The sequence below is a fragment of the Poecilia formosa genome, unplaced genomic scaffold, assembly GCF_000485575.1.
Source record: "Poecilia formosa unplaced genomic scaffold, Poecilia_formosa-5.1.2 Scaffold230, whole genome shotgun sequence".
Lineage (NCBI taxonomy): Eukaryota > Metazoa > Chordata > Actinopteri > Cyprinodontiformes > Poeciliidae > Poecilia > Poecilia formosa.
In genome coordinates, this window is record NW_006800169.1 from 911,150 (window position 1) to 925,643 (window position 14,494).

The 14,494-nt window shown below is 38.1% G+C and overlaps 1 protein-coding gene across 3 annotated transcripts in view; it reads right to left on the reverse strand.

Moving 5' to 3' along the window:
- Positions 1-2,990, reverse strand: part of pif1 (PIF1 5'-to-3' DNA helicase homolog (S. cerevisiae)) — a 12,113-nt gene extending 9,123 nt beyond the window's left edge. The window contains exons 1-5 of one of the 3 annotated variants that reach the window (XM_007568759.2): positions 2,840-2,990; positions 2,111-2,674; positions 927-1,050; positions 713-838; positions 195-348 (exon numbers count right to left, since the gene is read on the reverse strand). In XM_007568759.2, coding sequence (XP_007568821.1) covers positions 195-348; positions 713-838; positions 927-1,050; positions 2,111-2,662 — 956 coding nt within the window. In that variant the 5' untranslated portion in view covers positions 2,663-2,674; positions 2,840-2,990. Of the gene's footprint in view, positions 1-194; positions 349-712; positions 839-926; positions 1,051-2,110; positions 2,711-2,839 lie in introns of all 3 variants that reach the window. The other 2 variants (XM_007568760.2, XM_007568758.2) reach the window with 2 other exon arrangements.
- Between the last annotated feature and the right edge of the window lie 11,504 nt (positions 2,991-14,494).

The window sequence follows — 14,494 nt, forward strand, 5'->3', positions numbered from 1 at the left end:
TGTGTTGCATGGTCTTTGTTTAGACCATGTAACAAAGCACTTTAATCTACAATGACATTTACATAGTATTGATTTCTATCATTTTAATGAGGAATTGGCTTGGGAGTTGCATAAGCATAAATGACATTCCCAGATCAAACTCATCATTACTCTAAAAATGGAGTTGGCCGATATTGTCACACTCCTGATCCCACCTGGCTACGGACTCCAGCTTGTCAAAGAACTGGGCCTCCACCATGGAGACCTCATCAATGATGAGGTGGCGACAGCTGGTCCAGTGCTGCAGCACAGCGGGCCGCTGGGCCAGCTCCACACACTGCTCCAAGGGGGCGGAGCCTGAACCAATACCTGGAATAAAGCAAGCAGATGAGCAAAGATCACTTAATGATCCATAAAGCGGGTCTTAGGTGAAACCCAGATTAGTTCTACTTCCGGGCCCGAGTAAATATCAGCATGGACACTCTGAAGTGAAAAAACCCAGTTAGAATTAGACAGGAAGAGGATGCATTCTGATAGTTTATTAGACCAAAAGGAAGAGAAATCATGGAGAAATCTCATTTTAACAGAGCAGTGTCTCTACTCAAAATTTGAAAATTGTTCCATTACTATCACTTTCCACCAAGACCCTGAATGCATCGTTTTAACAAAATGTGTGCACAGCCCGAGCCGTTAGACATAATTTCATTTAAAGATGAAAATTGTTTCCTCTGACCAGCGAAGCTGTGCAGTGTTGTTCCTCCAATGTGACACGCAGCCACTCCTGTGCTGGCCGTAGCAAAGGTGCTCTTCGGGGGGAGAGATCCCAGGATTCTCTTCAGCAGGAAGGATTTCCCCGTACCTGGAGAGAAAACCCAATACCTCAAACATAGATCTTAAGTTGTCAAAGAGCAATTCAGCAGAGCGTTAGAGAAGATTGTACATTTTACCGGCACTTCCAGTGAAGAAGACGTTCTTGCCGCTCAACACTGCACTGAGAACAGCAGCCTGCTCTTTGCTGAGCTTCCGTATCGGGAGAGACAGGATGGCTCTCTTACTGGGGTTTCCCTTCACCTGTAATCACCACCAAAACGTCTGATGAGTTTCTGAAGCCCAGATGGCTTTACAGAAATCGTAGCGCTGGAGATCGAATTAGGAAGCAGAGTAAGTGGACTTTAATAATGCAAGAGCTTCTGCTAATGATTCCCTGAAGGGAAATAAAAAATTTAAAAAAAGGATTTATAGTCTGAATTTCTGATAGTTTGTCAGCTACAAACGTATGTATTTAATTAGGATTTAATGTGATCAGCAGGAAGAAGAGCAAAGTTATGAAAGAAAAGTGCAGTCATTCACTAAATTAGAATATGCCTTCCAATGTTAATTTGTCAGATTAAAATGGAGCTTTTGAAAACTGACAACCTTCAAGTAGATGTTAAACACTTTTCATTAAGGCTAGATTTCTGTATTAAAACATGTTTTTTATTGTTCTGATGTAATATTAAAATTTTAAAGATCACATTTTCATTAACTATAAGCAGAAAACCATAATTTACATGCATAACTTTCAAGCATCTATCGAGGTGTAATATTTTTTAGTTACTAAAAAAGTTCCTGTATTAAATGGGCTTTTCATGTATGCTGAATTGTTCTGAAGATTTTAGTCCCAACTCAAACTGGGCAGAAAGCTTCCGTCAAGAAATTAAAGTCTTTCCACAGACTCTAATGTGGATTTAGTTCTGGACTTTGACTGGGCCATTTTAACAGGTGGACATACTGTATGTCAAGCTACACTTCATTTTAACTCTTATATGTTAATGTGCTGCTGGAGAGGGATCTACATCCCTTTCAAGTCTTTGTCAATCTCTAATAGGATTTCTTTCTAAATTTGTACGTTTTAATTTATATTATTAACCTTTTTTTCTTTAAAATACCAGAATTGGCACATAGTTTTAAATTTTATTTTATTTTTTTTTACAAATTCAGTCAGATGTTAAACAACACTTCAGTTGCCTTTCTACCCTTACCAGAGTCATTTAATGGAAAACTATTAACTTCTACTTTTATAAAAGCATATTCCAGTAATGTTACTCTCATTAAAGTACATTTTACCAGCGTGTGGTGTCCAGTAACTCACCGGGCTGCTGCTGGCATCACTTCGGGAACGTTTGACCTGCTGACCTGTACCCGCAGCTGGCCCCTTGTTGATGCGGTCTGTCAGGCCGGAGGGAGCCACTCTGCTCCGCAGCTCATTCACCTTCTGGATGTCTTTCTGCTGCAGAGGGCTGATGGCCTCGAAGCTGCGGGGCAGGCCGGCCTTCAGCTTCTCTCGGTCGGTCAGAGGCTTGCCGCTCTGCCAGACCTGGTGCTTGATGCTGAGTGTTTTCAGGAACAGCTTCAGGCGGTCGGGGGGACAGTTGGAGAGGAGCACCTGGGTGTTTTCGGGGAGCAGCTTCACGGTGCATTTCCCATCGCTGGCGAACTTGGTGAAGAGCTTGAACTCTTTCAGGAGGTAACTGTGGGATAGTTTCCCGTCGTGCACACGCAGGATGAGCTCCTGGAACTCGTTGCGGCCCAGGATAACGGAGGCTTTGCGGATGAGCTGCCTCCGGGTGGCCTGGCCGCAGCTGTTCAGCTTCTCCACCGCTACACAGCACTGCAGCTGGGCGCCATCCTCTCCGGGTAGCATAGCAGAAACAGGCTGATAAAAACCAGCTCACATTAGCTCCTGATCGATCTTGAACAAGGCGAAGATGCTGAAGTGAGTGAAACTGAGATCTTGCACAATGAAACTTAGCGTAGCAGAATCCCTAAAACCTAAACGTGATTAGATGAAGAAGTGAAAGCCCTTTAAGTGAGCTCTTACCTTTGGTTTAAAAAAGATCTACCAACTTTTGTGTTTCTGTCACGCTGGAGCAGCTGTTCAGAACAGCGATCAGCAGCAACACATTTTTAAAATTGAAGGCAGTGAAATCAGCCAATCACGCGCCGACCTCTCCGACCAACCATATCAGGGAGGTTTAAAACTCCAACTAATGAGAGACGAGATGAGACGCCCCCATTGCAGAAACGACCAATCACTGGCAGTGTGAGCAGTGACGTTTATTAGACGGATTTTTTTTAAAACTTTATTTAAACAAAGTAAGTACAAACAAGTAAGGCAACAACAACAGTGCAACTAGAGCATATTAGCAGATTTAGAAATGGAAATACAAAGTAATATTGATAAAGGAAAAAATAAAATAAAATAACTAAACTAACTAACTAAAATAGCAACAAGGGGATTCATATGTTAGGACTAACATACATTTGTGGGCAATTCCAGTAATAATTCAGTCAGGTATTCATATGATTCAATACATTTCAGAGATTTCAAATATAACTGGAATACAGATAAAAAAAATTAAAAACTGAGGATGATCTCTGCACTCTTTGTTTATGAATAAAGAATTTTGCCAAACTAAATATTAGGTTACAACAGAGTTCTATTGTTTTGTTTTTCAATAACACTCCAAAGGTTACCATTTCTCTAGAAATAGATTGAAGAAATGCAATTTTTGATTTGATCCACCTTTCTAAGCAATTCCAAAATATTTTTGGTTTTATTGCATTCATAGAAGACATGGTCTATCGTTTCTATATTGCTTTCACAGAATGAGCATTTATCAATATTAAAGCGATTTAGCTCTTTTGAGGGGTAAATTGCATATAAAACTTTAAAGTGTGTTTCTTTAGCTTTTGGTTGTATGAGGAGTTTTAAATAAAGAGTTCTTAACCTTTCAATATTTTTTTTTTCCAAATTTGCAAAGAATGTTATTTTTATTTATTTTCTCAGGGAATAAAGTTTTGTTTAGACAGCTTCTAATTGTGTGGTTATTGAATTTTTGGTCAGTGAATAATATTCCATTAATAGATAAATTGGGTAATTGTGGGGTCATTGGATGATATGTTATTACATTTTTAATCTGATTAATAAATTGTTTTGGTAAAACATTATATAATCAGGTAAATTCAGCTTTTGGGGGAAATAATTTATATTTTGTACAATTGTTCGTAATTTAACATGTAACCTTTAGCATCCATTAAGTGTATAACAGACCAAATGTTCTTTTTATTAGAAATGGGAACCCGGAAAAAAAAGTATATAAAAATAAAATATAATAATAATAATAATAATAATAATAATAATAATAATAATAATAATAATAATAATAATAATAACCAGTGAAATAACAAAAAATAATAAAGAACGTCTTTTGGTTTTATTTTATTTTTGTAATGGAGGAGCTGCTTTGTCACATCTACTTGAATGTAATTCTGCACTGTAGTACATTTAAGACAAAAAACATTTGTATGGAATTAAAAAGATGCATATTATTATTTTTATTTTACTTATTTGTGTATGACTTCATTTCACTTTTGTTTTACTTTTTTAAATTTATTAAAACCTTGGAACAGAAATACAGAGTCAAAGGAGTCTGTCAAGTCTGCGCTGACTAACAGTGGATCTGGCTTCCTTTTATAGGTTCTGGTCAGAGAAGAGAGACTTGACTGGACAACAGGTGTGAATCCCTGATTGTTATGTACCAAGAATTCTGTGGAGCCCAACACAAATGGTCTGGCCATTTGTCTATTGTTAAGGATAATTATTAAGGGTTATTATTTGATGCTAAAGGGGGCAGATAAGTCCTGGGTTGGGAAAGTAACACTTAGATAGTCTCCAGGATCAAGGACATCTGCTGTTACTGTGGAAGTCTGTAGGAGAGCAGCTTGATCAATCTCATGATAAGATCATGCAGACACATGATCTCATCATCAGACACAATCTAAAGCACAAAAGGGGTGAGGAGCACATGATAAAATTGTCCATTACACTTTCCATTAACCTGATAAATGGCAGACTAGCAGGGCCTAATTATTAGGACGCCCAGACGTTGATCAAGAGTAGCATGTAGAGGATGTATTATCCTCTACATGTGAATGGAAATGGTTATGGGGATGTACTGCTGATCTGACGTTTGTGCTTTTATGTATTTTTTGGTTTTTATGTATTTATTTATGGTTACTGTCCTTTTGGATGAGCCTTTATTGCCTTTATTGTTGTATTGCAGTTTTGCCCCTTCTTCTTATCTTATCTTATCTTATCTTATCAATATTTGCAGATATTGTTTTATCCTACTCGGCTTATTGTTTTTTGCTTAATGTAACTTAATGACTTTGTGCTGTGTTCAAGCTCTTTAATTGTAATATTCTTTGTTCGAAATAAAGTATGTTTTGAAATCTCTCTCTCACTCTCTCTCGGCAGTAAGTCAAAAAGCATAATCAAAAGTTATTTCTAGAAGCACAGCATTGAAAACCAGAGGGAATAATAAAATAAATGTTTAAGCCAGAAGAGGAGAAATACAAATTTTAAAAGAGAATAAATAAGAATGAAAGTAACAGAACAACTCCAACATGCTGCCACCATTACAGACAGTGAATGAAAAACATGCGGTTTTCCAGAGACATCTATGGTGTTGGGAACTGATGTTGGAGGGAAAGTCCTGCTTCATAATCTCTGAATTGTTGAAGTGCTCATGCACGGTTTGCTACAAGCAACTTGATCCAACCCACAGCACAACATTGTTGTTTTATTTTAGCCAAATTTACATGGAAGTGTCCGACGCATTAGTTAAGAGTTTGACAAGAGTCTGGTGCTGCATAAGTCAGAGACTGATCCACTAATGACTCACCTGCTGCACCTCCTGAGCCGAAGAGCTTTTGGTTGATCCTCAAGCGGTCTGCTACATTTCAATTACAAATTGAAATGTAGCCGCTATGACCTTCCTGCAGGCTAAATGCTAATTAGTAGTTTTCATTTTACATCTTAAGTCTTAACGGTGAAATTTCTTGGGCATCCAGAATGTGCTCACTGGAACAAGAGTGGCTTTTTATGCATGCAGATAAATCCATTATTCTATTAGATTATTCATGAAGATGGCCATGAATTTTAACCCGTTCTGCACCAGACCTTGTCAACATTATCATTTAATGATGTGGGGGCTCTGATGAGTGGACGTTTTTGAGCTGGATGTACTGACGGTAGATTTATAGTAAACACTGGCCTCTGATCCAGCCTGTGTGTTGTGCTACCACACATCACAGGACTTTCTGTGTTTTAATTATGTTTTTCATTTAAACAGAGAGCAAACTGCAACATTGCTTGCTTTTAAAGCAGCAGATGAAAATGTGATGTGTTTTAATATCCATTAAATATGCTCATTTGAGAGCTTTAAGTAATACATTCACCATGTTCTTTTTAGGTGTGTTTGGAGCTCACAGAACAACTTTTATTCAACGGCACTAGATGCATTAAAGCCCATTTTCATTAAAGGTGGATGTCGTGGCTATGACTAGTTTTCATAAGAGACGAAGGACGTTGTTTGCAATTTCAGCCTGCCCTTTAACACCCACCAAGTGATGAAAATAGGCGTATCTCATCAATCCCTGTAACGCAGATTTATGGAAAAGATTTTGATCTCACATTAGGAGCCAAATAAAAATGCCTCACAAGATAAACGCATCCTTTTATATTGAGCATTGTAAAAAGCAAATATTGTTCTGCAGACATAATCTCTCCCCCAGGCAAGACCTAAACATCATGTAGTCATTTCTTTTGTTTTCTTGTCCTGTTTTTCTGCAGGATAATGCATCACCCATGTAGTCATTATTTATGAAACCTGTTGGAGAGGAGGAGATGGCCAGAGGATGAAGCATGAAACTTTACTGTTTATGAAGGAAACACAGCTTTTAAAACAGCCAAACAAGACACTGGTGTTGGATTAGCTGAATTTGAATTTTGTTTCTGGCAGACCAACAGTAATAGGTAAGAAATAACTATTAGGTAATTTAACACGCAGCAATTTATGTTTTATGTTTGACTGTAAAAACACAAGGTAAATAATTTAATGATGCTTTGACAGAGCTAAATTAGTCTCTGTGTAAACATGAATTTCTTTGCAATAATGCAGCAGAACAACACAAACAATCTGTAATCTACTCAGTGGTTTTCTTCGCCACTCTCCATCACATACATCTGATGATCAATGAGCATCTCAGCTGGAGATCACATTCATTGATTACTGTGTCAATGATCTGTCCGTTTAAAGAGGCGACGCAATTAACAATAAAAAAAAATATAAAGAAAATACTACAAATGGTCCAGAGTACAAACCTGACAGGTCTTGTATGATCAACCACATGCTTTGTTCTATATCATGGACACATATACAGTGTCTTGTAGAAGTTTGTACCTTGTAACATAAATTTCAATAGATTTTATTAGGATTTTACATGTTGGTACAACACTGAAGCATCACACATCATTGTGAAAGGGAAAAGAAAATGACTTATGGTTTTCAGTGTGGTAAACATTTGTGCGCCCCTCCCCTCTCTTCTTACACATATAGAGAAATTCTTCTTCTCACTAAAAAAATCTCAAATTAGCCAGTACTTGCAGTACAGTACTTACCTAGTACAGAAGTGAGGTGTCAGTGGAGTGCTCAAGAGGCAGGTGGACGGGTTTTGTCTTTTTATACTTGACCATAAACAATTCTCCACTCATTAGGTGGCAGCAGTGAACAGTCTGTCTGTTAAATCCAGTAGAACAAGTAGTACACTGGAAGGAAGAATACAAACTGGAGAAGTTTGTGGCAGTGAAAAGAAAACTGGCTGCAGAGGTAAGTAATGAGAGAATAGAGAAGAATAAAATAGCATATACTTTATTGACTGAATTAGAGCAAGACAAATTTTCAGTTTTAGTAAAAAAAATTTAAAAAATCATAATATCACAAGAAAAGTCACAATATGAGCAGAATAAACAAAATATTAGCAGAAGAAACCCATAAAACTATTAGATAAAAGTTGTTTTATGAGGAAAAAAGCTAAGATAGTTATAAAGATCTCAAGTGATTAGCACAGAAAGTCTGGGTGATTCTTTCTTTGAAATGAATTCAGTCATTTGCAAAATAATTTCAAATTCATGCTACTGATATTTTAATGCTGATGTGTTAAAATTGCAGGTTTTCCTGTTTATAAAACTGATACGATGTACAACTTACAATGCTCAACATTCCTCATTTTAACAGTTTTGTGTAATGCCTCTTGTACAATATTATTCTGGTAATAAAACTTTCTGGTATTATGACTATATTCTTGTAATAAAAAACCCTGTTCATTTGGCCCTAATCATTGTAAGCCAGTAACTACTGAGCACAGAAAAAGACCAGGAAATACGACGAAGCCTGCATGACCCTCTGGGTTTACTGTGAATACAAAATATCCATAAAACACTTTATGATCCCTAGCGAGGGTTTGACAGAAGATAACTTAGAACCACTGGATTAGGCCATTCTAACAACTTTGATCTAAATGACTGTAACTCAGGTTTTATGTTTAGACAGATGTAAACATGTTTAAACACCTCTCTTGCTCACACTCCTTGTTGATTCCCCCTGTTACACTCTACTCTCCCTGTTTCTTTATAGTTTTTGGTCTGATCTGACTCCCTGTGATGTTAAATAGTGTAAGGGTGAATGCTGGAACAAGAGATCTGGGCTGATGAGCTAACGGGTTGCAGGTGTGAGGGGAGAGAGCAGAAAGCCGACTGAAGAGAGAGAGAGAGAGAGAGAGAGAGAGAAAATGTCACCGGGGGCGAGGGAGAGCACACAACAGACTAGGAAATGAATCTAACACTAAAGAATAACTAGATCTATAAACATTATTAAATTATGGCAACAAATAATAGAGATAAGAAATAAACATAATAAACTAGAAAAACTAAGAAGAAGTGAACTAAAGTAAAACAGAAACAAGACTGATCTAATCAAAGAAAGAGACTAAAAGGAACATACATTAATCAAACATCAAAAACAATTCAAAACAACCCAGACATTGAAATGATATTTTTATGTAAAGTGGAGATAATGTGTGCTGATAGGACTCAGCTCTCAGTTATAAAACCCCATAGAGTTTTTCCATCAGAAAAGTGTCTCATTATTTGAGAATGGGAGCCGTGTAGCTCATGACTCACCTTGTTAATAACAGAACACACAAATCCACACTGTGACACTGAGCCTTGTTCATAATAAAGCCATGCTTTAGAAACACTGTGGAATGTCTCCGGCAATTAGATCCTTTGAGAAAAGGAAAAGCCATGGAAAGAGAAGGGAGGCGGGTAAATTAGAATGGATAGAGGTGATCAGGATGAAAAGCCCCCAGAGACAATCAGCCGATCTCAACTGCTTCATTTCAAATCCTCCTTAAGCGAGCCTTCGATGGCCACTTTGTTTTTGAAGGATTGATGAACCAAATCAAATTGCAGTGACCTTTACGCCAAATTTAGACAATGGAAGAAAGATCAATATCAGAAAGAATTTGGAAATTACGGTGTATGAATTTAGTCACCATGTTTCTTTTTTAAGGGACAGAGAATCAAAGGTAAGATTCACAATCTTACTTTTTAAATAAGATTAAAAGAGATGCACATCTTCCATCTCCTCAAGAATTGTATTTCAGTGAAGCTGAGAAATAAAACATAGCTGATTTCTGATCTCTTTCCCAGAAAGAAGTTTTTTGTTGTTGTTGTTGTTGTTGTTGTTGTTTAGCAGTTTGCGTAACGACTTCTGTACGAGTTGGACCCAGAAGAGCACAATCCTCTTTGGTGAGTTGGACCTCAGCAAGTTTGAATCCTGAGGGTTGTACCAGATGAGGACTGGTGACATATGACCAATCCACAATTGTGGTGTTCCCACAATTATGGATATAATCGAAACACAATTGTGCCATTTCCATCATTCAACACACCGTGCCATCATCCTCCTACCACTTCCTTTTGTCTTTTCTGCCAGCAATATCAGGTTGTTGATCATGGGACTCGTGTAATGTGAAAAATTTCTTTCAATTGCAGTTCTGAGAAATACACTAATTTCAATACAGCTGAAAAACCACCTCATCCCAGCACAGAAAACGTTTCAGTGAAATATGAGAGGTTTTTTTTTCCCCTTTAATTGGTGAATTTTCATTAAGCAAAGTTATTTCGTAATTACAATTTACTCAATTTAATGGATATGAAGCATGTTGCATGTTTGTATCAGAAAGTGAAAAGAGGTTGCCATGTTTAGGCAGGATGGCAGTGAGAATGAAACTCAACTAAATCATTTATTTTGATGTACATATTTCTGTGCAGTTTACACATATTGAAAATCAACACGAATAGTATATGATTTTTTTTTTGGGGGGGGGTTGATACTGTTATACCTTTAAGAAATTCATTGTTTGTTTTCTAGTTGCCTTTAAGAAAAGCTGAGAAAGTGAAATATAAAAAGCAACATTGGTGCCGTGAACAACGAGTTCATCTGAAAAGACCCCGGGTCACTGGGATGACTGAATGCAGAGTATGGTTTGACGCACTTGAGATAAAGTTAGAAATCTCTGCAGAAAGTTCTCCATTCATATCCATCCTACATGAAAACAGAGGGGAAATAGGAGGCCTTCTTTGAGAACTAGAAAAAATATTTGCCTAGACACACAATGCTAAAGCTGGAGATCAGTATTCACCTGAAGCTTTCCTCACCCATCAAATCCTGACAGCAGGCAACTGAGACTCCTTTTTACCCTTTAAGCAGAGTGAAAAAGCCCTGTATACATTCTTCATTCTTGTTCACCTTTTTTTCTAAAGGACACTCTCATTTGGAGCTTCCAACAGATGCAGCACAGTATGCTGGTAGTCATTATAATTAGGCTAATATTTTCCGTCTGTTCTTTCAAGTCGCTGATTCTTTTTTTCTGTTGTGCCCAGAAGAGAAGAAAAGTTCTCCTGATTTAGATTTTAATGCAGTTTCTGCCTCCTATAGTGTAGCAGCAGCACCAGCCTCAACTCCTGCCAACTCCCTGCAGGTTGTGTCAGGCCTTTATATTGAAATCTTCACTGTAATAGACAGCGAAGAGATGGAGACCCACCTCATTAATGCAGACTCAGTGGTAGAGATCTTTAAAAGTGAGACTAATGAATCTTCAAATATGGAAAGCAAAGAGTTAAAAAAAGAGGTTTCAGGGTAAATCTACTCCTCTCAAAAATAACCCTCAGGCTGGTTTTACATATAGACAATAGTGGCTGACTGAAACAGAGGAGACTGCAAGAGAATGGCTAAACTTCAATGTCAGGAATAACCTGCCATGTAGCTAATGTAAAAATATTTCAAACTAAATTTTCAAAACAAAACCTTCTCTTCTCAGCAGAAGTGGTAGATTTCATTTACTCTGCTTGGCTTCCTGACCCCAATTAGCTGCTTTTCCATTAACCATATAATTCTGCAATTTAACATTTTGAAAATAATTTTCCTCAATAGAAACACACCAATTTAACAAAACATTTTTTACCACTAGGATGAGGTGATTTCTTTGGCCATATCTAAATTGGTTTATTTCACAAAACTACAATTCAAATACTTTTTCACATCACACCAGTCACATGATCCACCACTGGACGTTGCCACTGGCGCAAACCACAAAGAAGAAGACGACAGGAAGTAGTTGAAGAATGATTGCGTGGCATGTATTTTAATGACTTGTCCTGTGAACAAACTTATTCATGAGCAATTTTAATTGCATTTCTTATTTAATGGAAACACCGCAATTGCGAATTTCTGTCTTTTCAAAATTAGTGGAATATCGACAAAGTTTTGCACACATTTGTAAAGGAAACGCAGCTACTGAAACTCCCACCTACTTAAGGAGCGTTTCCTGCCAACAGCAGATGAAATGGATCGAGCTTGCTTTCCATCCATTCATCCATTATCTAACATGTTTATACTTGCAGGGTTGGCTGAGGTGCTGGCGCCTATCTCCAGCAGTCGCCTGCAGACTGAGGGGTACACACTGGAGAGGTCACCAGTCCATCACAAGGCAACACAGAAACAGACAGGAACACAGAAACAGGACAAACAACCATGCACACACATATTAACACCTAAGGAGAATTTAGAGAGACCAAGTAATCTTACAGTCATGTTTTTGGACTGTGGGAGGAAGCCGGAGTACTCCCTGTGCATGGAGAGAACCCACCATGCACAGGGAGAACATGCAAACTCCATTCAGAAAGCCCCCCAGCCGGGAATCGAACCCAGAACCTTCTTGCTGCAAGGCAACAGAGCTACCACTGATGGGGATCAAAAAAGGTAACTCTGGTTTACCTACAAACCAGGTCTCAGTTTGGCTGAAGTGAACACTGGTGCACTGGGTCTTGGTGCAGTGCCACTACAAGTGAGGGTTGGGGGAACAGGTTGTTCGAAAGGTCTGGTTCAGTACAGTGTGAAAGCAAAACACAATAGCTAAAAATATAACAAATGTTGAAATTTTGGTCCCCAATCAAACCGAGTCTACCACACTGTCAGGTGTGAAAACACCCTCAGTGTTATCTCACAACTTTGTTCATCTGATGCTTATGCCATCTCGTCATATTTTTATTTTAATGCTTATTAACATTTAAACAATTTTTAAACTGATGTGTTGTCTTCCTGCTGACAGAACTTCTCGCTGTGACTAACAGTGTCCCACCGAGGTCTCAACCTCCAGCCCTCGTGGGCTGGTGTCCTGCATTTTTAGATGTCTCTCTGCTTCAGCACAACCTGGCTCCAATATGAGCTCATTAGCAGAGCTCTGTGGAGCATGATTCCAGTTTTGTCATTTAATTCAAGCACATTGGACAAGGAACACATTTAAAAGTTGCAGGACTATGTCCCTCGAGGACTGTAGTTTAATACCACTGGTGTATCATTTGTGAGCTCTCATATCCTGTGCAGGATATTAATAAACCTAACTGAGTTATTTTTACCTTGACAGTGTTTGGCAATTACGTTTTCCACAACAAGCTCCCTCTGGTCTTTTCTGTACAGTATCCTTACAGCAGAAATTCCATCTGAAGTACTCTTTCTTGGCATGAGGGTAGTGGAAGTTTTGGTTAAGAATTCTTCAAGTACCTAGCAGCGTGTCGCATGGCTCAGTGGTAAGAGACAGCGTCCCGTGAATACGAAGGAGGCTACAGAGCCTGACACAGTCGCCCCTCAGTTCCTTTGCTGCCCCTTACTGTTGGAAAACTGTAAAATAAAGGCTGCTAATGCTGGAAATAAAGAATTCTTCAAGCAGTTAGACTTTCAAATTCATGCTTTTACTTTGAAGAGGGGGAAGACTGTTCCGTTTCCTCTCCTCAGATTCTCAACCTGTGAAGAGGACCAGGTAAATGATGTTTATTCTGTATCCAGAATGCATCACTGTAGGACTACCTGCAGTTCTACATTAAACAGTGTAAAATCTATTGATGTCCTGCCTGCTTTCAGGCTGAAGCCCAGTCTGGGTTAGTACTCAAGTACTGTTAGCATAAGTGAGAGCTGATTCAAAGAATTAATTTCTGTAGCGCAACCGTTCAGGTCGGTGTGCAGTAACAAGTCTGACTCTATTGAGAGTGATATATGCTGGTGCAGCACATCTGTCATTGACTCAAAGCTGGTATCAACATGGATGAATTTCATGTTCTGGCATTAGCTTCCATGAAATATTATTTAGCTTTAGCATTAGTGGAACTAATGGTTAGGATTGGTGCAATAAGGTTAGGGCAACTAAATTTTTAGTTAGCAGTGCCCATCACTGAGATTAAATATAATGATGCAAAGGTGGGCTCTATTTACTAAGTACGTCATGTTGAAGTAAAATGGTTTCCTAGGTTTAAATTGGGCTGAAAACAAAGCTTTTCAGATTTTCTTTGTAAAAATGTTGAAAATCTTTTTTTCTTCCACTTCGCAGTTGTGGACAACTTTGTGTTCTTTGATCACAAAATATTTCCAAACGTATATTAAAGGTTGTGGCTGTAACATGACAACATATCCACATCAAACTTTTAAAAGGTACAGTCACAAGTCACAAACCTGAGAGCTGTGACATCACGTTTTTATTTAATTGCTTAGTTGTCATATTTTTTCTCCTCTCCACTTGGCAGAGCTGGTGTCAGAGAGCTGGCAGTAATAAAGCTAGAGGATGAAGAGACTTTGGCAGCAGAGGAATAAAAACGCATGCAGAGTGAGTGTTGGATGTTCGAGAGCCTTTAAGGAAACCAGCAGCAGAAACTTACTCAGGAAACACGGGAATGTCATCTGTCTGTGGCTCATGTCACAAATGTTTTCGCAGTTCTAAATATTTAATTAGAGAACTTAAACGACTGACAAATTTGAAGGTGGAGATGATGATCTCATGTGGGGGTGGTAACAGAGAAGCTGTTTTTTTTTCCTATCAGTTAATTAGACCTCAATGTGTCTCTGAAACCGCAGAACTGTTCTGTTAATCAGACGTTTCAAAAAACTTTTAATTGCACCTGAAAGAAAATCCAGCTCCCTATTGTTCTAATGCAAACGTGGTGAAACTTTTTATCTGTTTAATAATTGTTATGAAGGAAAATATAACATGTGTCATTTTTATACAAACATAAATTTTG